The sequence below is a fragment of the Ornithorhynchus anatinus genome, chromosome X5, assembly GCF_004115215.2.
Source record: "Ornithorhynchus anatinus isolate Pmale09 chromosome X5, mOrnAna1.pri.v4, whole genome shotgun sequence".
Taxonomy (NCBI): domain Eukaryota; kingdom Metazoa; phylum Chordata; class Mammalia; order Monotremata; family Ornithorhynchidae; genus Ornithorhynchus; species Ornithorhynchus anatinus.
Genome location: NC_041753.1, coordinates 40567999 through 40592748, shown reverse-complemented (window position 1 = coordinate 40592748; position 24750 = coordinate 40567999). Strand labels below are relative to the sequence as shown.

The following is a 24750-nucleotide window of genomic DNA, read 5'->3' as shown; positions in this document are numbered from 1 at the left end:
TGGTGATGGGATTGACAGAGATGGGCAGTTAGGAGGAAGAGTGGGCTTAGGAGGGAAGATTCATTCATTCATTCAATCATATATTATTGAGCATTTACTGTGTACAGAGCACTGTACTAAGCGCTTGGAATGTACAATTTGGCAACAGATTGAAAAGTTCAGATTTAGACATGATGAGTTTGAAGTGCTGGTGAAGTGCCGATGTCCTAGAGGCAAGAGAAAATGCAGGATGGAGAGACAGATTTGGAAGTCATTGCATAGAGGTGATAGCTGAAGCCAAGGCGAGCAGACGAGTTCTGTTGGTGAGAGTCAGTATAAAGTGAGAAGGGTAGGGAACCCAGCAAAGACCTTTGGGGGTAGCCAAAATTAGTGGATGAGAGGTGGAAGAGGAGCCAGTGAGTGAAACTGAGGAGTAGTTACTGAGCTAGAAAGAGAACCAGGTGAGAGTCAGACAGGAAAAATCAAGGTCTGAAAGTGCTTTAAGGAAGTGGGAGTAGTCCCCAATATCAGAGGTGGCTAAGAGAAGGAGGGTTAAGATAGAGTAGATCCTGTAAGAATCAGCCCTGAGGAGCTTGTTGGTGATCTTAGAAACACTGAAAGAGATGATGATGGAGGGAGACTTTCCTCCTGCCAAAGTAAATTTCATAATTCTCTAGAAAGTATAAAAAAGTATCTGATAGGGGATACTTTGGATGCCCCAAGAGGAAATTAAGGAAAATGCTTTAAGAGAAAACCATTTTCTTGGCACACACTCTTTTTTCCTACTAAAATGTTCCTGCAACAGGTGCCACCATAAAGACAAGAGCAAAGGAGTGGAAAGAGAGGCTAAAGTGAAATTGTGTTTTGAGAGGTGATTATCTTCAATGAATCCTAAAAACCTGACAGTGTAAAAACTAAGTTATCTTTTAAGTGTGGGTTATTTTGATACTCCCTTCTCCCCCATAAAAGGGTGATCTTGGCTGAGTCTACAATGTTGGAATCATCCCCATGGGGAGGAGGCTGGTAAAGTTCGGAGGAAGAGAGTCTGCGTAAATTCTTTGCTTATCTGACTATGAAAAATTCACCTTCACACCAGGGTCTTATTAATTGGTGTCTTCCCTCTCCCCACTGATAACTGACAAGTCTCTATAAAGACTTCAGTGTTAAGATTATGTAAAATAAGCTTTTGGGCAGTTCTGACACAGTTAATCAGAATTTAGCCCTTCTAAAATCACATTTCCTCCAGTACCCCTACCCTCATTAGAAATCATTTTCTTCACCTCATATCCTCATCCCCTAACCCCCCACCCCCACCGCCACTTCAGCACTTCCATGCTCCCTAGGTATCCTCTCCCGCAAACCGCTGCACCTCTATGCATATCTTCTTCCTACTACTACTTCTTCCTAACCATAATTTATTTTAGGATAAGTCTCTACTACTTCTTCCTAACCATAATTTATTTTAGGATAAGTCTCCCTTGCTAGATTGTAAGATTCTCAAGGGCAGGGATCATGTCTATAAATCCTATTGTACTCTCCCAAGTGCTTAGTTCAACTGCTCAGCACATCTACTGATTGATTGATTTGATTGATCTGACCAGGATAACAAAGCTTTTACTGTCTTCATATTTTTATGCATTTTCATCTAAAGGCAAAATCTGTTTAAGAACTTCCTAAACATATCATAGGATCGTTGGATGGCTGTCAGTTCTAGCCAATAGAGTAAGAAGAAAAAAGGAGGAATGTAGCCAACGGCCAAGCCCAGAAAACTATGAAACGTTTAAGACTGTAACATTAAAGTGGCAAGCAATTTCCCCAGGAACCATAAATACACTTTACAGGAGGGAAGGTGAAATCTCATGAGCTAGCTACCTCAGAATCAACTGCTCCAGTAAGCAAAGGGTATGTCTAAGAGAGAGGAATTTTTCCTCCCGCAACTTGGAAGGGAGTTCCGGATTACTTGCTCGTAATCTTCTCGGACCAGTGTATGGAGCTCTGTGGTTCTGCCAGAGAGAGACTGCTGTGAGGAAAAAGGAGAAGCAAGAAGACATAGGAGGCGCTCAATTTCTGTAAGGTCTCACGAAGGCGGCTGCTTTTAGGAAATGGAAAGAGTGGCTGATCAACAGGGTCACGGCTCAGCTACACAGTTCTGTGAACAGATAGGTAGGAGACAGGCTTACAAGCAAAGAGAAACGGACCTAAGTTTACTAAGGATCCCTGAAGGTACACCCAACAAAAGCAAAACTCTCCTTTGCAGTTGCCCTACCTCCCTCCTCAGCCCTATCCAAACATCTGCATTCACTTACCCTCTGTTGGTTAAGTAGCGAGCAGCAGGGCTGTTTCTTGCAATATTGCCAGCAGGAGAGATGTGGTCAGTTGTAACAGAATCTCCCAAATTTAAAAGGACGTATGCGTCAGTGATAGATTTAGGAGTCTGAATATCCAAAGTCTAGGAAACAAAGCACCCCTGACTTAGACTACTGCCTTGCAATACAGTTCCTGAATAAATCTTGTTCCACCGACAAGAGAAAGTTCCCACAGACCAATACCAACTCATATAGTCTGAGATCAAAGCACAAAGCACTTTCAGACTGCTATTTTTGCACAGAAAGTATCTGAAAGGGGAATATGAATTTACATAAAAGGTTCAAGTCAAATCTGTATGTAAAGGCTTGGCCACTTGCTGGGGAAACCTGTAAGTCTCCAGTGCCTTTCAAGACCCAGATGTGCTGAATAAGATCATGGACTCTTTGATAAATACAGCCTCTCAAAAATTACTTATCATGAGGTTTACTTAAGAAGGGCTTCAATTTTCATTCTCCTCCACCTCTAATCTTGATCACCATAGCTCTTGATCATCAGCCACAAGGAAGGCTTACTTTGTTCTTGCACATATAAACTACATATTAAAGAGTTTGATAATCCAATTGACTGATTCATACATGATCAAATGCTTATGCTCCCAGAAGTGCTAATGAAATGATTAAATGGAGTAAAGGGATAAGAACCAAAATTGTAAAGACAAGAAAAATAACCTTTGGGGGGAAAAAAAAGCATACCAGATTTTCAAAGAAGGGTGGAGATTTAATGTATGTAGATTTGGGGTTCCAAGAATACAGTTTATCTGATGGGGCATTCAAGGCATTCCAGCTTTCATTCACAGTCTAGATGAACAAAAAGCACAGACACCATTATACAATAGTGCATATGTACAGCGCTTGGCTCATTAAGCGCTTAACAAATACCATCATTATTATTATTATTCCTTACAGAGAAACTCTAAGTCATTAGCAGATACAAAATATAGGTTCAAGTACATAATTAGTATGCAAAGGAATCAACTTGTCTCTACACAATACTTGGAACAGAAAATATAAAAGAATTCCCATTATATGAAGGTAACTCAAATTTGTGTAAGTCAAATTTACTAAAATTAGTCATATAGGTTTCCTTCGGTTTGAAGGGCTGATGGTGCTGCCAATGGTGAAATGGTATCCATGAGTGTGGTGAGTGTTCCTGAAAGAAACTCTCTTGCACACCTTTTCTGTGCAAAATAGAGAAAGGCATCTTTTCTGTCCCTTTCCCTTTCAGGCAAGCACTGCTCAGACCCCAGTGGTTAAAAGAGGGGCAAGTTATGTCTCCCAACCAGCAGGACTTATGCTTGAGGTGTTTTTGTCGTAGAGCTGATGGTTTGCACTGTGAGCCATTCACACACTCTGGCCTGGTCCCCCTGTGCCTAGCAGCATGCACTGAAAGACAGGTGGTAGGGAGAACTGGTGCAGTCTGTGGCCACAGTCCTCTAAATGCTAAGTTCACTGTGGGCAGGGAATGTGTCTACCAACTCTACTGAATTGTTCCCTCCTAAGTGCTTAGTACAGTGCTCTAGAAATACCACTGATTGATCATAAACCAAAGTATCTCAGAAAACTCAACAGCAGCAGACACCACTGTGCCTTCACCCATTTGATGTGCCATCACTGGGTAGGATACTCAGAGTGGAAACTGAGCTCCTTATCTTCCCTCCCAAACCCTGTCCTCTCCCTGACTTCCCTGTCACTGTGGATGGCACAACCGTCCTTCTCGTCTCACAGGCCTGCAATCTTGGTATCGTCCTTGACTCAGCTCTCTCATTCACTGCACACATCCAATCCATTCCCAACACCTGCTGGTCTCACCTTCACAATATTTATTGCCAAGATCCGCCCTTTCCCCTCCATCCAAACTGCTGGTACAAACTCTCATAATATCTCAACTGGATTATTGGGTCAGCCTCCTCTCAGATCTCCCTTCCTCCTGTCTCTCCCCATTCCAGTCTATTCTTCATTCTGATGCCCGGATCATCTTCCTACAGAAATGTTCTGGGCATGTCACTCCCCTCCTCAAAAACCTCCAGTGGTTGCCTATTAACCTCTGCATGAAACAAAAACTCCTCACTCTTGGCTTCAAAGCTTTCCACCACCTTGCCCCCTCCTACCTCACCTCCCTTCTCTCTTTCTACTGCCCACCCTGTACACTCCGCTCCTCTGCCGCTCACTTCCTCACGGTCCCCCTTTAGGTCCTGTCCCGCCGTCGACCCCTGGCCCACGTCCTACCACTGTCCTGGAATGCCCTCCCTCCTCACATCCGCCAAACTAAATCTCTTCCCCTCTTCAAAGCCCTACTGAGAACTCACCTCCTCCAGGAGGCCTTCCCTGACTGAGCCCCCCTTCCCTCTGCTCCCTCTCTCCTCCTCCCACCTTCTGCTCCTCCCCCTTCCCCTCCCCTCAGCACTGTGCTCATTTGTATATATTATTTATTACCCTATTTATTTTGTTAATGAGGTGTATATCTCCTTGATTCTATTTATCTTGATGATGCTGTCTTGTTCTTGTTTTGTTCTGTTTTGCTTTGCTGTCGGTCTCCCCTGTTTAGACTATGAGCCCGTCATTGGGCAGGGATTGTCTGTTGCCGCACTGTACATTCCAAGCGCTTAGTACAGTGCTCTGCACATAGTAAGCGCTTAATAAATACTATTGAATGAATGAATGAATGAAAGTGGCTTAGTGAGAGGTTAAGAGAGGCAGGGAGAGGGAAAAGGAGTCTCTTCCAATTTCTTTGTATAAACTTTGAGAAAAGCCAAATGCGTAAAGTCTCCAAGGCCATGTCCAGTAGTTCACTCCCATGGGAAATGGATGGTGGTATATCTTTTAGCAAGAGAACTGCATAGGGACATTTTAAATCACTGTGAATTTATTCAAGAGACTAGAAACAATCAGAGATCCTTAGGGAATGTGTAACTAGCCCCCACTGCCCCTATAACTGCTAGCATATTCTGTATGAGCCAGAAGGTGAAGTCCTCAGTAACATGAGCCACTGGTCTGACTCCGAGGCCACAGCTGTAAACCACGAAAGCGCTAAGGCAGCTTCCTAAAATGCCTAACATACTTCGGGGATTAGTTCTCACCCTGGGGAAAGTATGCACAGAATGTTTATTCCCAGAACAGAAGATGACATGCAAGAGACAATATCAATAGCAAAAACAACTTCATGAAGGCAAACAGCATCATTTTACAGTGCCTATAATGAAAGGGTAGAACACATCCCATCCCCTCTACAAGCCAGAAACACAGCTGAGTGCCTAGGCGAGAAAACAGGAACATCACCTCAATTTTCTGGTAGACCTCCTTAAACATCCCAGGGATTACATATTGGCGCTCCACAGCTTGGATCTCATCTCGTGTTGGCCATATATCTCTCAGAAAAATCTTCTGTCCATTGGCATTTACCCCTGTGAGGAACAAAAAAGTATATTATTGAGATTCATTACAATAATTTCATTGGTATCTCATCAGTTCTGCTTTCCTAAAAAGGAAATGAAAGAAAGAGACTTTGTTATTGCATAAAGACTTGACCCAGGTATGTTGTATTTTTCAAAGTCCCTATCACGAATATCCAAAACTCTTCACATAAAGTACTTAAAAAGGAGGCGAAGTCATCAATAAAATTACTTTATTTTTTGTGGATTTTTTTCCCACTAATTGTCATTCATCCTCAAGGAATATGTTCTCCAGTTTTACTTATTTTTCTATGCTTGCATTTCGGACCTTCCACTGAATCTAGTTCTCGTTGATCCCATTCTGTCTCTATCCCTTGATACAGGATTTCACCTTCTATTTGCAAAGTCATAATGCTCCAATTCATTCACAGCAATACTCTCACCATGTTCATCTCTGGTTGTTTCCCTTTGGAAGGAAGGTTGCTAACAAACACAAAACAGAATCCCCTCACATAAATCAGTCTTCTAGAGACTATCAGTGTGTGGCTCCTCAGCAAATGAACACTGATCTGAAGCACAGTTTTCACTTCCACATACAATTCCTTAGAGGACTGAAAACAAAATAGTTTAAGAAAACAGTAAAATGGCAGCAGCTTCTTACCCAGTGGCTCTTTCTCAAAGTCAATCCTGACAGTTCCTGAAATTGCATATGCTATGACTAACGGTGGGGATGCTAAGTAGTTAGCCCGAGTATTGGGATGGACACGGCCTTCAAAATTTCGGTTTCCAGACAACACTCCAACTGCAACAAGATCTCCCTGGGCAAAAGCAAGGAAGGAGAAAAAGAAAGTTAGAAAAGAAAGTCACGAGCCCCCGGGGGGACGGGGACCTTGTCTAACTCCCCTCTGTGTATTCTTTCCCAGTACTACAGTGACAGTGACAGTACAATGCTGTGCACACTGTCAGCACTTGATAACTACTATTACTTTCCCTTTGTTAGAGTTGGTATTGGGAGATTCTGCTGAGGATGAGCAAAGCTTCTCTTGCAGATGCTTTCAGTCTTCTGTTTGCATTTTATTTGCTTCCAGGTCAATGATTTTTTTCACTCCTCTCCAACCCACTTCTCTGGTTCCTAGATCCAGGAGTGGTTCTGATGGTCATGATTATTTATGATGCACCTATTGGGCGCTAAGCACTGTGCGTAGGCCAGGTTAAGTAGAAATAAACAGCTGAGAGAGAGAGTCCCTGAACCTCAGAGGGCTCACACTCTGGGATTTAAAGGCTATTTAGTAGTAACGGTAATTAGTGAATCAGCGCACTGTACTAAGTCCTTGGGAAAATAGAGGAGAAGCAAAAGTCATTTTCCCTGCTCTTGAAGAGTTTAAAATCTCCATTACTACCTTATATGAAACAATCATATTAAACACATCAGGAACTAGGCATACCTGATTAATTGCTTCCACCACAGGCTCGGGTAGAGGTCCACTATTACCAATGCAGGTCATACAACCATAACCCACAACATCAAACCTAAAGATCAGTAAAATGCAGATATAAGCAAATGCCACAGGTGGTAATAGCACTCACAAGCCCCAACTGGATACGCTTACGGAGACTTTATCAAATTCAGTTAAGGTTAATTCTGAACTGCATGCAATGAATGATTCTATCTGTGTTTTTAAAATTTTAAAAAGCCATGGTGCAAAACAGACTGATTCCCTGTGTTTAGGTAGGGGGAGAATTACAAACCAATTAAGAGTTAAACCAACACAATGAGGCTTGTTTTACATTATTAACAAATCTTGATACATAAAACAGCTATGGGCTATCTTTTCTAGCAAGCTGCATGAAGAAAAATGCTATTAAAAATATCTCCATGAGAATAACAGGACCAGAATGGCTAGGCATATTAACCCCAATTGTACTAGGAGCATGCCTGCACTTGCTCTTTTAAGTCACATGAAAAACAAACAAACACTACTTTGATCATATTCTGTATGGATGTGAAAACATACAAGAAATAACATTTTAGGAGGAATCTGGGGAAGAACAGGAAGCAGAAAAATAAAAATTAAAAGTTTGGCAACAAACAACAAGACATGTTTATCTTAGGAAAGAAGTTAACAGTTGACCAAGAAGAATGGGTCTTTAGATTCCAAAAACAAAATTCTTCAGAAAAAAATATTAAGGGTTTGATTTTACTGTCTGGGAAGTAGATATAGATTTTGGAATAATCAGAGAAAGTCATCTGTGCTGTGTACTGGAAAAAGGAACAGTCCCCCAAGACATAAACAAAAATCAAAGTGAGGAAAAAAAAAGTCCTTACCCAAGCTGAGACAGATAAGGCATCACTCCACTTTCCCTCAGATAATAGGTGACTACACCGCTTCCTGGAGACAGGCTAGTTTTAATATAAGGCTTCACTTTGAGGCCAGCTTCTACAGCTTTCTTTGCTAATAAACCTGTGAAATGACAAAACATAAGTGACATTGCTGTCTGCTTTCAGAGATAGTTCAGTGAAGGGTCATTTTTTTTAATTTTGGAACATCCATAGAGGTGGAATTTCTCTGGTGTGGGAGCTGCTCTTTTAGAAGTTTTTTTCCTCCCTATTTTTACTGTCTCACACAAACAGCTGACAAAACCTAATATTTATATGGTTAGGTTTTCATTCATCTTCCCACATGCCTCCTAAATTGGGATAATTACTATGTGCTATATACTTTTTTTTTTACTTCTACAAAAATAGGGCCACTTTTCACTCAATGATGTTTATTGAATGCTTACTGTGTGCTAAGTGCTTGGGAGAGTACCATACAATACAGTTGATAGACACAACAGTCGGCCCTCAAGGAGCTTATAATCTAGTGGAGATAGACTAGATGACCTGGCTATTCTCTGCTATCCTCTGTACTTAATCCATTCATTAGGTGGAAAGGGCTGGATTCTGTCTATTCAGTATAATCTTTAAAAAGAATGAAGTCTCTACAAAAATAGAAAGCAAAGAAAAACCCTGACTTTGGCCTGAACAGCTAACCACCAACCAAGATTTTGTCTGCCACCCTCTGTTTCAGGCTTCTTTACTTTCTCTCTCTGCTTAGAAAAAGAAATAGAAGCATGATATCTTATGAGGTTCCGCCTTTCATGTCACTATTCTGTTTTTAGAAATCTGGTGATTGTTCTGTATTTCAACTCATAATGCCACGTGAGACATAATGTAGCTTTTTTTTTTATTGCCTTACTGATGAACAGTGACCAATATTGAGCAAAAATCTCAGCCACCTATCAAGATGCATTCAAAAATCTGATGACGTATTCCTCATTAAAAAGGGAATAAAGTGAGTTACTTTAAGAACTTAATTAGTATCTCTTTCATTAAATATAAAATATATGCTTTTACTCAAATATACCAATCAGAAAAAAGGAAACTCAAATAGCTGTTGAAAAGAAAACAATTTCAATACCTATTTGCATTTCCACTAGATGTTAAAAATGAACACAAAATAAAATGAAAATCCATTTTACTTGCTTTGAAAACATTTGAAGAGGAGGTGAGACTTCCTGCTAAAATTTTGTTTTCACATGCTACATCATTAGTAACTGAAGGCTCACTAAAGTCACTAGGCAGACAGATTTAGAACATACCTACTTGAGAGCCTGTAGCTTAGATGGAGAACAGATAATTTATTACTGTTCATTAAACAGAAAATTTTAAAGGAATCCCAGGAGCTGTAATGGGATACTTCTTTTCAATTCTTGTAACTAGGTACTATTTAAATTTAATTTAGGGAACTGTAGTCAACTTTCAAGTATCCCAGATAAGTGGAGGGATAAATGGGTAAATAAAACTTGCAAGCAATTGCCAAACCCACCCATCTGATAAGATACATTTCTTTTCTAGCCCAGCCTTTTATAGATTTGGGTTTTATCTCCTTTTGTTGAAATCTGACAAGAAGGAAAATGTAGCTCTTAGATTCAGGATTTATTTAATAGTACTTTTAAAGTATTCTTAGGCTTACAAGGCATTTCCTGCATTTATCTCAACACCATTTCCAACATCACTCTCATTAAAACTATTTTTAGCACTTCATTTTTAAGAATAAAAACTAAAATGGTAACAAGGCTTCTACATGCAAACTTGTACCTTCTTTTAATAGAATAATCAAATAGGCTTACCTGCCCCTAACATCACAGAGGGGTTACTGGTGTTGGTGCAGCTAGTGATGGCAGCAATCACTACTGAACCATGAGCAAGGATGAACTCACTTTTGTTATATAGAAACTTCACGTGGTCACTGTGATGGCCTGGGGCAACTTGGAATCCTTTAAATCCTTGCTAAAGAAGAGAACAAATAAAAGCTTGGTGCAGTGATTTTCATACTGGAGGATAGAAAATTGATACATATTCTTACAAGCGCCATTTCAACTTTCAGTCAGGAACAAAGGATGAACCTTGGTCCTGAGATCTCAGGATCGAGAACCTTTGGGAAACAATTGATTGTAGTGCTAGTAGTTTGTGTAGCACACACAAACTCGCTCTCCTCTGTGCAGTGCTACAAGCGAATGAGTGGTTAAGGGCGCAGCATAACGTGAAGTGCACTCAAAGGCTTTTTACATGCGGAACCCATCTATATGGGCAAAGTGGACGCAGAAAAGTGCTAATGCTGTACCTCAGTACTATGGCCCAGCAAGCAATTGCCTTGGCAACCGCGACAGTCCAGCTATCTTTCAGAATTCCTGCTGGGGCTGTCCCCTTTGTGGAATATCCTAGATGCTTCTTCGGGTATTGACGGCATAGCCCCAACAGGCAGAACTGTGACTAGAACCCAGGTCTCCCGATTTCCAGACCAGTGCTCATTCCACTGGGCCCATCGTAGCAATATCACATACGAGCATGCAAGTCACTCACTGCCTGATCAACCAGTCTGGATGCATTGAAATCGGTCTTTTGGTTCCAGCCACTGCAACGGCTTAACTGCAGTAAGCTATTTTAATGTAGCCTTAGAAATAAAGCTCGAGACCTAGGGAATGGGAGAGCTGGAGCCAGCTTGGAGGTATCATGACTGCTACTGCTGGTGTCAGAAGGGGCTGCACTCCAGAGTTTCCAGGGCTCTGCACGCAGTTTTCAGCCAGGGAGCAGTCCCTGTCAGCAGCAAAAGCAGCACTTCTAGTCCTAAACAGGAAGCTGGGTGCCAGACACAAGTCAGGAAAGGATCTAGCTGCTCTGTCTTTTGCAGCTGCTGCCTGAGATGGTCATCATCTCAGTCAGTGTGTATGTGCACGCAAGCGTGTATGACAGGGAACATGAATCTCTTCTCCCTGTGCCTCTCTCTCTTTCTTGGATTTATCTCCCCCACGTCACCACCCTCCCCTCACCCCCAACCCGGTCTTAGACCTCTCCCCCTACCTCCTTCACATCCATTAACACTATTTGCAAGAATGTAACTATTAGCAGCAGGGTGGCCTAATGGATAGAGCATGGGCCTGGGAGTCAGAAGGACCTGGGTTCTAATCCCAGCTTTGCCACTTGCCTGCTGTGTGACCTTGGGCAAATCACTTCACTGGGCCTCAGTTCCCTTTTCTGTAAAATGGGGATTGACACTGTGAGCTCTATGTGGGACAGTGACTGTGTCCAGTCCAATTATCTTGTATCTACCTCAAAGCTTAGTACAGTGTCTGGCACATAGTAAGTGTTTAACAAATACCACTATTATTATTGCCCTTTGTGCAATAGCTGTAGACATAGACCTGTGGCATAGCTGGATAAAAGCTTCAAATAACTAATAAATTATATTATTTCCCCCTCTGTTTTGAAGTGGCTACTTCAGAAAACATAAGCAAAGTTATTCTGCAGTGTTCACAACTAAGGTTCAGAAAATGATATTTTAGATATTTAAGTTATGTTGGAGAGTTATTTGTTATAGTTTTGAGGATAAGATGAGTTCTCATACAGGTCACTATCCTACTGAGTCCATTTGGATGACTCCTGATTTTTCTAGTACCAAATGGATGAAGGACTCCTTCAGCCACTTCAGCAATGGATGAAATTGATTTAATTGAGAAGCAGAGTTTGGCTTCCTAGTCCTTGAATTTCTCTTTACATAGAGAAGCAGTATACTGAGCTCTGAAATACAATTTCAACAAGCAGACTGAATGGTATCTGTAATCAAAATTTGCAGGGCATGGCCATAAGGCTTTCAAAGAAAAATGGACAAAAGAAAATATTTTTCTTCGGTTTAAAATAGAGAAATGTATTTAGTCAATCCGGATAACACGGTTGATGAATACTTACTTTCTAAATTTTCAAGTTCATTACTGATTATGGGCAGTACTTGAAATGCATCTCTCCATCAATTAAACTAATAAAAGAATGTTTGAAGTTTGGAATTATCATAGCTAGTTCTGTGCAAAACATCCCATTGTCCTTTTTAATCTGCACCATTTCATTCATTTGATTGTATTTATTGAGCACTTACTGTGTGCAGAGCACTGTACTAAGCGCTTGGGAAAGTACTATTTGTACTAGTATTCAATTTTATACTTCTATATACTGTATATGCTTATGCTTTTAAGTCAGCATTATTTTGTTTCCTGATGCTATTGGGTGGAGGCACTTGTTGGGACACCCAGGTTGTGAAGAAATAGTTGAGGAGAGGAACAAGGACATTGGCTTGGATAGTCTCAGCACTGTCTGGTCCCTTTCTAAGATAAAGTATCTTTAAATGGATTCACTTTAGACAAAGGAAAAAAATGGTTAGTTTATTCCTATATTGCCTGCCTCTTATTTTTGGGTCCTATCTGGTTTTTAGAACTTTCTTTTATTTCTTGTTCCTACTTATCCTCACTCCTCTCCCACTGCAACCCAGCCTGCACACCCTGCTCATCTAACATCAACTTACTGTGTCTTGATCTTGTCTATCTCGCCGTTGACCCTTTGCTCATGCCTTTCCTCTTGCCTGGAACTCCCACCCCCTTCACAGCTGACAGACCACCACTCTCCCCATCTTTGAAGCCCTACTGAAATCAAACCTCCTCCAGGAAGCTTTTACCGACTAACTTATCTTCCCATCCTATTCACTCCCTCCTTATGCACTTAAATCCATACCCCCTAAACATTTTGATACTCATTCCTCCCCTACATCCAAAGCACCTATGTACAGACCCTTATACTTTGATTTTCCCCCTACCTGAAATTTATTTTAATGTCTGTCTCTCCCACTGGAATTTAAGCTTCTTGAGGGCAGAGATCATGTCTACCAACTGTACTGTACTCTCCAAAGCACCTAATACAGTCCCTGCAGCACACAGTACAAGCACAATAAATACCACTGACTGACTGATGAAAGCGCAACTCATGGACAAATATATAAAGTTCATTTGGGAGGAGCAAAGAGCACAAGCTGAAGGAGCAACAGATGGGGAGAGCACAAACCCATAAAGGGCACTGAAATGCGGAAAAGGTGCATTAACAAGAATGAAAAACTAAGCCCTACCAGCACTCACCTCTGTGCTATGAATTTAGCTGTGTACCCTTTGATATCACTTCAGCACCACAACACTTGTATAAATATTCTTATACTTTACTACTTACCCTGCCACTAATCTACTTTAATGCCTGTCTCTCCCTATAGATTGTAAGATCCTTGTGGGCAGGGATCACAATTACCAACTCTGTTATATTGTACTTTCCCAAAGGTTTAGTACAGTGCTCTGCACACAGTAAGCACTCAATGAATTCCACTGATTGACTGCACGATAAAGTGTAATGCAGTCACCTAAAGTTTGCGTTATTTTAGTGACCGATTGCTTCCCAACTATAAAGAATTCAAATACATCATGCAAATGGACATAGGTTCTATAAACATCATTACTAGGCTTGTTCTCTCCTTTATTGCATAAAAGAATTACACAAGTAGCTCAGCTTATGCCAGCTTGTTGCTCTATGGAGTGAATGCCAAATTAATTACATCTGGAGTGAATTTCCTAAGTGGCATGAAATTCTTTGGGAAGCTACATTTCAACTTGCTACACAATGCCCCCTTACCTTGGCTCCCAGGCAGTTTTCAAAGTCATTTTTCATTTCTGACACAGCTACTTTGTCTTGAGGCCTTTTGGGTCCACTGCAGCAAGGCACCACAGTTTTTAAGTCTAATTCTACAACCTGTTCCCCGACAAAACAAAAAAGATGAACAGCAGAGGATTCACTTGTGAAGCCATTTGGAAAAAGATAGATCAAGCCAGAGATGCTTCCAAAAAAAAGTCAAATGCAGTACACACCTTGGAAATAGTATTAAATGTTAAAAGGTGCCATTTCCCAATGGCAGACATATCTGTTGTCATTTTCCCACTAAGAGGAAACTAAACCTGGCCCCTTATTTCTGATTTTCAGATGCAATGAACAATATACCACTTTCCACCGTTAGTTTGTTGGCAATTCATTGCCGAGCAAAGATACTCTTACCTTTCCAAATGGCAAGCATAAACCATTCCCTCTAGATTGTAAGCTCATTGTGGGCAGGGAATGTATCTGGTAATTCGTTGTACTGTGCTCTCCCAAACGCTTAGTACAGTGCTCTACACATAGTAGGCACTCAAAAAATACAGCTGATTGATAATCATTTCCCTTATTTTTCTATTGTTTTAGCTAGACGCAGCTACTAATTATGACTACTGATGTTTCTTCCCCTGGAGACTTTGTTTTTCTATAGGAATAGCATAGTGGCTGCCATGTATTTTAATGTCTTTCAAAGTTACTAGCTAGAAAACAATAACATTATATAGAGGTCTAAAAATTGAGAGAGATGTGCATTAAATGGAGATTATTCTCATACCTGGGTGAAATCTGGATCTTGAGATGAATTACTGAAATCTCTAAACATTCCTGCAGCTTGAAGATACTTCTTAATGAGATTAACTTTTTGCACATCACGACCTAAAAGGGCATTTAAAAAAGAATTACACAAATAGCACCAGAAGGTAGTCAATAAATACTTGTGATTGAACATACCAAGAAATCAAATTCACACAAACACACACACACCCAAAAGAGCATTTTGTAAAGAAATGTACAAGCACAGCTTTTTGATCAAAATGATCACAATTTGCATGGGAAACAAAAAACAGTGTTGCCAATAGAGATCTTGAGAGTTTTTTCCTTGAGTATAGATGGGAATTTATTTAACAGAAAGGCTAGAAGTGTGGTATGCAGGCTGTGACTTTTTTTGATGAATCTGTTCAGATTCAGTCCAATATTCCTATCCAAGCATCTCTAAAGACTTCAGCTCTGCAGTATTGAGTCCTATCTTTAAAAGATCCCCCAAACTGTGCAGCAAGGCAATTTTTCTCAATTTGAGTTTAATAATTACTGGGAAATTCTTTTTGTCAGAGTATTTTAAAATAGTGTTGAGGAAAGTTAGATATCACAAAAGACGAAAGACTTGAAAGAAGTCTGCACAGTAATGAATAGGGTTCAAAACCCTTCCCCGTCCAGGCTCTGTGGAGTAGAAAATCCAATGCAAGTTTTGAGCCTTGCTCTACGGTTTATTTCTTTACTCTCCTCACTCTCAGGAGCTCATACTTTCCATGTACTAATGCGACTGTGTAATGAAGCCTCAATTACATCCAAGCAAAATATTAACTTCAAGTCTCAGGTTCGGACATTTGCACGTACCTCATTCTAGCTCAAAATTCCAAACCTTAATGTTGAAATATTTTGGATATAAGGAGCTACATTTCAGGAAAACATAGGGATTAGATGCATTTGGCCATTAGAGAAATGGAGACACAGAAGGAATTTACAAACAGATACAAATATACAAGAAGCAGGGTCAAAAGTGGAATTGACCCATTGTGTTCTCTTTTGGGCAGACCATGCTCTTTCTTTAATCCTTCTGGCCTGTTCTCAGTGTATTTACCGGTTTGAATCAGATACTTGACACTAATGTCATCCACTGGGAAGAAGGCTGCAGTTGCTCCATATTCTGGACACATATTAGCAATAGTGGCTCGGTCGGCGATGGAAAGCTGGGCTGTTCCAGGCCCAAAGAACTCCACAAATTTACCCACAACCCCAACTTGGCGAAGATGCTACAGCAAAAACACAATAGAGAAGTTATTGGGAGATTCCTAGTTTTCCATATTAAAGATAAAAACAAAACATTATAGCATGTCTACTATAGACTTTATATATGCCATACACCTATAAGTGTAAATATCCAGGGAAATGAATACTTACTGCCCTGTAAACCAGGCTTGCAAATAAGTACCAAAAAGGCAGTTGTCCTCATGAGAGGTTTATAGATCCTCTGTAAATTTCTCAAGGTAGTAAAACCAGCTTTTATTATTATTATCAGTAATAATAATAAAAAAAAAGATTTGTTGAATCTTTATATGCACTAAGTGCTGGGGTAGATACAAACACATCAGACACAATCGCTGTCTCTCCTGTAGACTAAGCTCCTTGTGGGCAAGGATTATGTCTGCCAACTCTGTTGTACTGTACTCTCCCAAGTATTTAGTACAGACACAGAGCAGGCACTCAAGAAATGCCACTGGCTGATTGATCTTGGGATTTATAATCTAAGAGGGAGGGAGGACAGATATTTAACACTCATTTTACAGGATAAAGAAACTGTAGCACAAAGGTTAGGTACTTGAGGAGCAGTATGGCGTAGTGGACAGAGCATGGGCCTGGGAGTCAGAAGTTCATGGGTTCTAAACCCAGCACCACCACTTTTCTGCTCTGTGGCCTTGGGCAAGCCACTTCACTTCTCTGTGCCTCAGTTACCTCATCTGTAAAATGGGGATGAAGACTGAGAGCCCTGTGTGGGACACGGACTGGGTCCAACCCGATTTGTTTGTATCCACCCCAGCGCTTAGTACAATGCCTAGTACATAGTGTGCACTTAAATACCATGATTATTATTATTATTATTAACCCAAGGTCACATAACAGTCAAGTGGCAGAACCAGGACTAGAACCCAGATCCTTTGACTCTCAGGCCCAATCTCTTTCCACTAGGCCATGCAACTTCTCACCCATTATAAACTCTTACTTGCCCTGGGAAAATGGTCACAAGACCTTTTGCAAAACTTCAATAAATTAAGTTTCACAAATGGACAGGCAGGGTGTTTGCCCCTCCCAAATTCCCTTTTCAGATTTTTCACAAATATAGCAGTGCCACCATGTGAAATGTGGCAGTGAAGGAAATTTATCAGGATGCAGCAGAATCCAATATGACAGACGGAGAACTAGGAAGTGAAGGTGAAGGTGGTTTTCTCTTCACCCACCCTCATAAGTAACTGTTGGCTCTTGGAGAGGGCAAATCTCTTGAATTTACACTTTGTGCCAGCAGGAGTAGCTCAAAATAGTGTATTTAAATGTAAAAAAACCCCAAACTACGAAGTTGGAAACCAACTTCCAATAAAAACATACATGACATCATTTTCATAATACACAGCCCACAAGAAAAATGGACCTAGGCCAACTATTTTCAACTTGGGAGTTTGAAACAAAATGTCTACACTCACTCTTTTTTATTGTATTCTACCAAGCGTTTAGTGCAGTGCTCTGCACCCAGGAAGTGTTGAATAAATACAACTGACTGATTGAGGTACAACTACTACAAGAAGTGAAATACAGCTTCTTTAAGCAAGAGGTAAAATCAAAAACACTTCTTCACAAATATTTACAGAATTAAATTCACACTTTTAATTTCAAAACAAGTATTTAAGTGGAACAGTGAAATCAACATGACAATTACAATGAAACTTACCTGCCAACCATAAAATACATTTTATTTAATCTGTAATATTGCTGTCCAAAACAATCACCACCCTGCACTTAAGCATCATTTGTTGCCATCATTTGTAGGAGAGTGATCATGTCCTCTTCCAACTGTTTAGTACAGTGCCCTGTACCCAGTAGGTGCTCAATAAATACTATGGATTGGTGGTTACACTGGTCTAATCTAATAAGGCAGCTTTAGGTCCATTTTCAGAGAGTTAATTTCCTTCACTTGCTCATCACCATTGCGGTCTGTTTCTCATCCTGCTCTAGCCAATCAATCAACTGTATTTATTGAGGACTTACTGTCTGCAGGGCACTGTATTATGTGCTTGAGAGAGTACAACATAACAGAGTTGGTTACCCTCAATGAGTTTACAGTCTACAGGGGATGATATCATTACCTTGGTAACAGTAAGCACTATGTCAGTGGAAGTGACTAGAGGGTGAGGATTTCCAATGAGCCTGTAACCAATAACTTGAGGAAGCACCATGCTAATTGGCTGGCCCAACATGACAGCTTCTGCTTCAATGCCACCAACACCTGAAATGAATTAACACATGACACTCACCACACACACTTACTTCGACAATAAAGACCATGTGAGACAAGGCAGTCTAGGACTATTTTACTTTTACAAAAGTTCATTCATTCATTCAGTGGTATTTATTGAGCGCTTACTATGTGCAGAACACTGTACTAAGCGCTTGGAATGTACAATTCAGCAACAGAGAGAGACAATCCCTGCCCAATGACGGGCTCACAGTCTAAACGGGGAGACAGCAAAGCAAAACAGAACAAAACAAAAACAAGACATCACCAAGATAAATAGAATCAAGGAGATGTACACCTAATTAACAAAATAAATAGGATAATAAATCATATATCATATATACAAATGAGCACAGTGCTGATGGGAGGGGAAGGGGGAAGAGCAGAGGTGGGAGGAGGGGAGGGGGAGCAGAGGGAAGGGGGGCTCAGTCTGAGAAGCCTCCTGGAGGACGTGAGCTCTCAGTAGGGCTTTGAAGAGGGGAAGAGAGTTAGTTTGGCGGATGTGAGGAGGGAGGGCATTCCAAGACAGCGGTAGGACGTGGGCCAAGGTCGACGGTGGGATAGGCGTGATCGGGGGACAGTGAGAAGATGAGCGGCAGAGGAGTGGAGTGTACAGAGTGGGCAGTAGAAAGAAAGAAGGGAGGTGAGGTAGGAGGGGGCAAGGTGATGGAGAGCCTTGAAGCCCAGAGTGAGAAGTTTTTGTTTCGTGTGGAGGTTGATGGGCAACCACTGGAGGTTTTTAAGGAGAGGAGTGACATGCCCAGAGCATTTCTGTAGGAAGATGATCCAGGCAGCGGAATGAAAAATAGACTGGAGTGGGGAGAGACAGGAGGAAGGGAGATCTGAGAGGAGGCTGACACAATAATCCAGTCTGGATATTATGAGAGCTTGTACCAGCACGATAGCAGTTTGGATGGAGAGGAAAGGGAGGACCTTGGCGATATTGTGAAGGTGAGACCGGCAGATGTTGGTGCCGGATTGGATGTATGGGGTGAATGAGAGAGCTGAATCAAGGACGACACCAAGGTTGCGGGCCTATGAGACCGGAAGGATGGTCGTGCCGTCCACAGTGACAGGGAAGTCAGGGAGAGGACAGGGTTTGGAAGGGAAGATAAGGAGCTCAGTTTTAGACATGTTAGAGAGTAGGTACTGATTTCTTTTTTTAATGTTGATAGACCTAGAAAAGAAATGTGGTATTGTGTCTGCACCAAGCAAAGGGTTTGAAAATAATAAAACTTCGAGGCATTCCTGCCTGCTGCTCAGTTTTCTTTTCTATTCTACAAAAAGGAGATTGGCAATTAGGATTGTCTGTTGTAATTGAACATGGTTTGGTTGGGAAATGCTAAATTGGGATCATGAGGCTGGAAGCGTCTGCATGATTGTCAGTAGAAAATAATGATAATTATGGTATTTATTAAGCACTTACTATATGTGAAGCATTGTACTAAGCGCTGGGGTACATACAAGTTATTGATGGCAGAAGCCGTCCCTATCCCGCATGGGGCTCACAGTCTAAATAGGAGGGGCAACAGATATTGAATCCCCATTTAACAGATGAGGAAACTAAGGTGCACAGAAGGCAAATGACTTGGCCAAGGTCACGCAGCAGATCAAGGGCAGAGCTGGGATTAAACCCCAGTCCTCTGACTCCCAGGCCCGAGTTTTTTTCACTGGGCCACACTGCTTCTGAGGATGCTGGTGATCCCACCCTTTCTCTTCTTAAGGCACACCACCAGCAGTCTGAACTCTGGGGGCTGACCTGAGTGATGGGGCAGGGGCAGAAATGGACACAGGAAAAACTCTTGAGAAACTCTGTCCAACAAAACCAAGGTAGACAAATCTGGAGGCAGAACCAGAAGTTCAAACCTCCCTAACACAGAGTTGCATGTATACAGCCTAATGTCATCTACCAGACCATAGCTTTCCTAATTTTCCAAGTCCTTCTAAAAATCCCACCTCCTCCAGGAAGTCTTACCTGAATGATTGCTAACATTCTACATCAACTCAACAGCCACTCTTAGCACATACGTAAACCGTAAGCTCGTTATGGACAAAGAATGTGTCTGTTTATTGTTATATTGTACTCTCCCAAGCGCTTAGTACAGTGCTCTACACACAGTAAACACTCAATAAATGCGACAGTGAATGAATGAATTCAATTGCATGTTGACATTTCATCCTGACATTTGTACTTCTACTATCTTTTCTTGCTCTCACTATTTGTAAATAATTTTTGTCTGTCCCATTACTCCTTGAGAGTAAGGAATGCAAATTTTGCTTCTTGAGTTCCCTTCCAGGCACTTAGTGTAGCATTCGGCACTCAGTACATGTTTAATAAATAATACTGAATGAGCAGAAGCAGCAGCTGCTATGGTGGGAGAAACACTGGGGCTTCTCCTGAGGAGGATGGGGATCATTCCTGATCATCCTCTTGAATAAGGTGACCAGGAAGCCCTCTGAGCAGGACACACCTAGAAATTTGGCCTTCTATCTCAGCTACCTGCAAAAGGGCCACTGGAATTCATTTTGATCTGAAGTGGTAATGGAGGAAACCGTGTCAAAATGGAAGCTCAAGGTAAATGTAGTGAAAAAGCAGCTGATGCTGACCATCTCTTCCTCCCTTCCTCACCACCATCACAGTCGCAGCTACTGCTATAGCCATTTCTTCCTCGGGTGTTATTTTCACAGACTGCAGTTTTGCCTTGGCTGGAGCTATGCTGAAGGTAGCCCTTCCTACTTAGACTGAGTGTCTTATGCGAGACAAGGACTGTGTCCAAACTAATTCACTTGTCTCTACCTCAGCACTTAGAACAGTGTTTGACACATAGTAAGGACTTAACAAATATCATTAAAAAAAAAAAAGAGCAGCGTGTTACAGGTGCAAACCAGTGTCATCTAGATGAGACTCTCTCTCACTCTCCCTTCCAGTCACCCATTCTAGATCCATTTTCCACTCCCATGGAAACACTGAACCACTTTGAGTTCAAAAGAAATATGGTCGTTTACTTTTGGAACTTTTTTTAAAAAATAGTATTTGTTAGGCATTTACTATGTGTCAAACACTGTTGTAAGGGCTGGAGTAGATTCAAGGTAATCTTGTACAAGGCTGACGCAGCATGGCTTAGTAGATAGAGCACAGGTCTGGGAGTCAGAAGGACCTGGGTTCTAATCCAGACTCCGCCACTTGTCTGCTGTGTGACCTTGGGCAAATCACTTCACTTCTCTGTGCCTCATTTACTTCATTTGTAAAATGGGAATGAAGACTATGAGCCCCATGTGGGACAGGGATTGTCCCCACCCTGATTAGCTTGTATCTACGCCAGCACTTAGAACAGTGCCTGGCACACAGTAAGCACTTGTCTTATGCTGTCGAGTCGCCTCTTACCCATAGCGACACCATGGACACATCTCTCCCAGAACGCCCCATCTCCACCTGCAGTCGTTCTGGTAGTAGATCCCTAGAGTTTTCTTGGTAAAAATACGGAAGTGGTTTACCCTTGCCTCCTTCCATGCAGTCAACTTTAGTGTCCACCCTCCACTCTCTCCCATGCTGCTGCTGCCCAGCACAGGTGAGTTTTGACTTGTAGCAGATTGCCTTCCACTCATTAGCCACTGCCCAAGCTAGGAATGGAAATGCTTCTGCTTGACTCTCTCTTCCATAGTCAAAACTGATAGCGTACTGGAAACTCTTCCTGTGCAACCCTGAGAGGGGAAGTAAGCACTTAAATACCATTAAAAAAAGGGTAATCAGGTAGGACACAGTCCATGTCCCATGAGGCTCACAGTCTAAGTAAGCTTCCCTGAACTCTCCATCCCCGACCTCCTTCCCCTGGGGTCATGATGCCTAATTTGAGTAATTCTGATCTCGGAGGAATCAGAAGTCCATGGGACCATTTTTTTCCCTCCCAACCAGTGAGTAGCAAGTAGAAATTTGGAAGATTACTTACCCCAGCCAAGCACACCCAAACCATCGATCATTGTGGTGTGCGAATCCGTGCCCACCAAGCTGTCTGGATAATAGTACTCATTCTGATCAAACACCACTCTTGCCAGGTACTCTAAATTCACTTGATGTATAATCCCTGAGCCAGGGGGAATAATTCTCATGTTGTGGAAAGCTTGGGAGCCCCACTAGGATAAAAAGAAAGACAAGCATTTGTTATACTTGCTCGCACCTCAAAATAATTGGAGAGGGAAAAAAGAGTCAGATTCCAACCATACCTTCAGAAATTCAAACCTCTCCTTATTTCTTTCAAATTCCAGGTCCTGGTTCTTCTGTAAACTATCTACCCTGTCAAGGCGAAAAACCAGTGGTGTTAATTTCCAAGCTCATATCAACACTTGGCGTGTTGTCTGAAATGGGTACAGAACATTGAAAAATTGGAAACCGATAAGTGAAAGGTAACCAAAAGGAGAGGTAGAAAGAATAATTATAACTAGGTTTGAACACTTGGTGTGGTTTCATACTCTGTGGATGTGCGATAAATAAATGACAAGTGAAATTATATTATTAGTCGATCAATTGGTCAATCGATCAATGGTATTTATTGAGTGCTTACTGCATGCAGAGCACTGTACTAAGCACTTGGGAGAGTACCCTACAACAGAATTGGTAGATGAGTTCCCTGACCACAAGGAGCTTGTGGGATCATGAGCTGTTTTGGATGGCTTGGAAAGGTTCGCTAAATCTATAATGACTGTAAAAATGATAATAATGTTGAGACAGATTCTCCCAGGGGGAGGCATGCTCCTTATGAGCTGCACTACCTGTTTCAAGCTGGTAGGAAGTTAGTTTGGGAAAAGTCTACTCCATTGCACTGAATAGCCCCCCTTTCTGGACTCTGAAAAGGTGTAGCTAGCTCTCAAGAGCTGACAGGCAAGATCTTGATACAGGAGACTGACATTGCAAAATCAGCTCCATTTCAGTTTTAAACATACTCAAACTCATTACGTGGTCTCATTAAACAGCTCAACAAAAACCTGTTAGGAAGAGATCTGTAAAGACAGGAAGAAATAATTTCTTATATACCCTATGAAGGAAAACTTTGCATCCATATCACAGGCTATAAAGAACTGTACTATATAAATTCATCAATACCATATCTAGGGAGAAGGGGCTATCTCTTTCTTATGTTTTTTCTGCCTGTGGCTGTCAGGATAAAAATTTAAGGTCACTTCAAGGATTTACTCTGGAAGACTCAGCCTAAACAAAGCTTTACTGAAGACGGTACAGTTAGTGCTTACTGTTATGGGTAAACACAAATCTAGAGCTTGGGAATTTTTGAGTAGGAAGGTTCAGACCCACCAGTTTTCTCTCTAATTCTGTTTTTCACGATTTGGTTAGATTTTCATTCCATGTGGGCTGAGAAAGGGAAAACCCTACTGGTATTGCACTGGGGCTGGGTGATATACTCTCCCGGCACTGCTACAGCACTTGGTTCTAGAAGTACAGAATTGACCCAGCAAGGCTACAAGTGAGTTCAGTAGGCAATATTCCCTAAAAACTGTACCAGCAAGCTCTGCACAGCTTGAATGGAACAATGTTCGGCTCCCTAGGGCTGTGCTAGTGTTTTTTCTGGAGACAGAGAGTAGATAAGCCTGCTGACCAGATGCTATGAAAAACTTGAGACTCATTCATTCAATTGTATTTACTTATTCACTGCACTTAGCATTGGGGAGAGTACAATGCAACAATAAACAGACACATTCCTTGCCTACAAGGAGATCCATTCCATAGCTTTCTTTATAAAAAGAATGAGGCTCCAAGGCTATATTGCAGAAAACAGCTTTCTACCCCCAGACATTCTGCTTTCTAAATTTCCTAAGAATTTGTATTTGCTACATTTGGACATCAATTTGAAATCAAAGTTCACTGCTGGACTCTTCCTTTTTAAACAGAGTTTGACTATTTTTGTGTAAACTAAAAAGGTCAACAAGGACCAGATACTAGTGTTGATGCGATTCAAGGTTTGGAAAAAAATGCAAGATAAACAAGGTCATTCTTTAGAACTCATTAAAGGTGAAATAGTAAAATGGTAAGGCCATTCAAATGGAAACTAATGTTACAAAGATTATTGCTAAATAGCATTTAATGATAAGCTACCTTCCTGGTGAGATTATATTGGAAAAAAAAAAAGAAAATTAAAGGTAACAAAAACCTCCGAGGATACAAATGACCTGGAGTTGTAAATCAGCTTTCAATATACAGCTCTATATGATTAGATCCCAACTGGATTTAAAAATCAATGGTATTTACTGAGTGCTTTCTGCGTGCAGAGAACTTGGGAGAGTACAATATAACAGGGTTGGAAGGCAATCTGCTACAAATCAAAACTCACCTGTGCTGGGCAGCAGCGGCATGGGAGAGAGTTGAGGGCGGAGACTCAGGTTTACTGCGCGGAAGGAGGCAATGGTAAACCACTTCCGTATTTTTACCAAGAAAACTCTACGGATACACTACCAGAATGATTGCAGATGGAGGTGGGGCGTTCTGGGAGAGATGTGTCCATGGAGTCGCTATGGGTCGGACACGACTCGACAGCATAAGACAACAACAGACATGTTCCCTGCCCACAACGACCCTACAGACCTAAATATAAATAAATAAATTACAGATATGTACACAAGTGCTGTGGTGCTGAGGGTGGAGTGAAAACCAAGTGCCCAAAGGATACAGATCCA

General features: G+C 41.4%; 1 protein-coding gene across 4 annotated transcripts in view; it reads right to left on the bottom strand.

Moving 5' to 3' along the window:
* Positions 1 to 24750, bottom strand: part of ACO1 (aconitase 1) — a 56491-nt gene that overhangs the window by 14165 nt on the left and 17576 nt on the right. For 3 of the 4 annotated variants that reach the window (XM_039910955.1, XM_029054876.2, XM_029054878.2), the window contains 14 exons: positions 24408 to 24461; positions 22291 to 22360; positions 22017 to 22200; positions 17921 to 18060; positions 15646 to 15817; positions 14563 to 14663; positions 13776 to 13892; positions 9908 to 10067; positions 8061 to 8196; positions 7180 to 7264; positions 6396 to 6552; positions 5622 to 5746; positions 3039 to 3143; positions 2286 to 2428 (listed from right to left, as the gene is read on the bottom strand). In XM_039910955.1, the coding sequence (XP_039766889.1) occupies positions 2286 to 2428; positions 3039 to 3143; positions 5622 to 5746; positions 6396 to 6552; positions 7180 to 7264; positions 8061 to 8196; positions 9908 to 10067; positions 13776 to 13892; positions 14563 to 14663; positions 15646 to 15817; positions 17921 to 18060; positions 22017 to 22200; positions 22291 to 22360; positions 24408 to 24461 (1749 nt within the window). The remainder of the gene's footprint in view (positions 1 to 2285; positions 2429 to 3038; positions 3144 to 5621; positions 5747 to 6395; positions 6553 to 7179; positions 7265 to 8060; positions 8197 to 9907; positions 10068 to 13775; positions 13893 to 14562; positions 14664 to 15645; positions 15818 to 17920; positions 18061 to 22016; positions 22201 to 22290; positions 22361 to 24407; positions 24462 to 24750) is intronic. The other variant, XM_029054879.2, reaches the window with a different exon arrangement.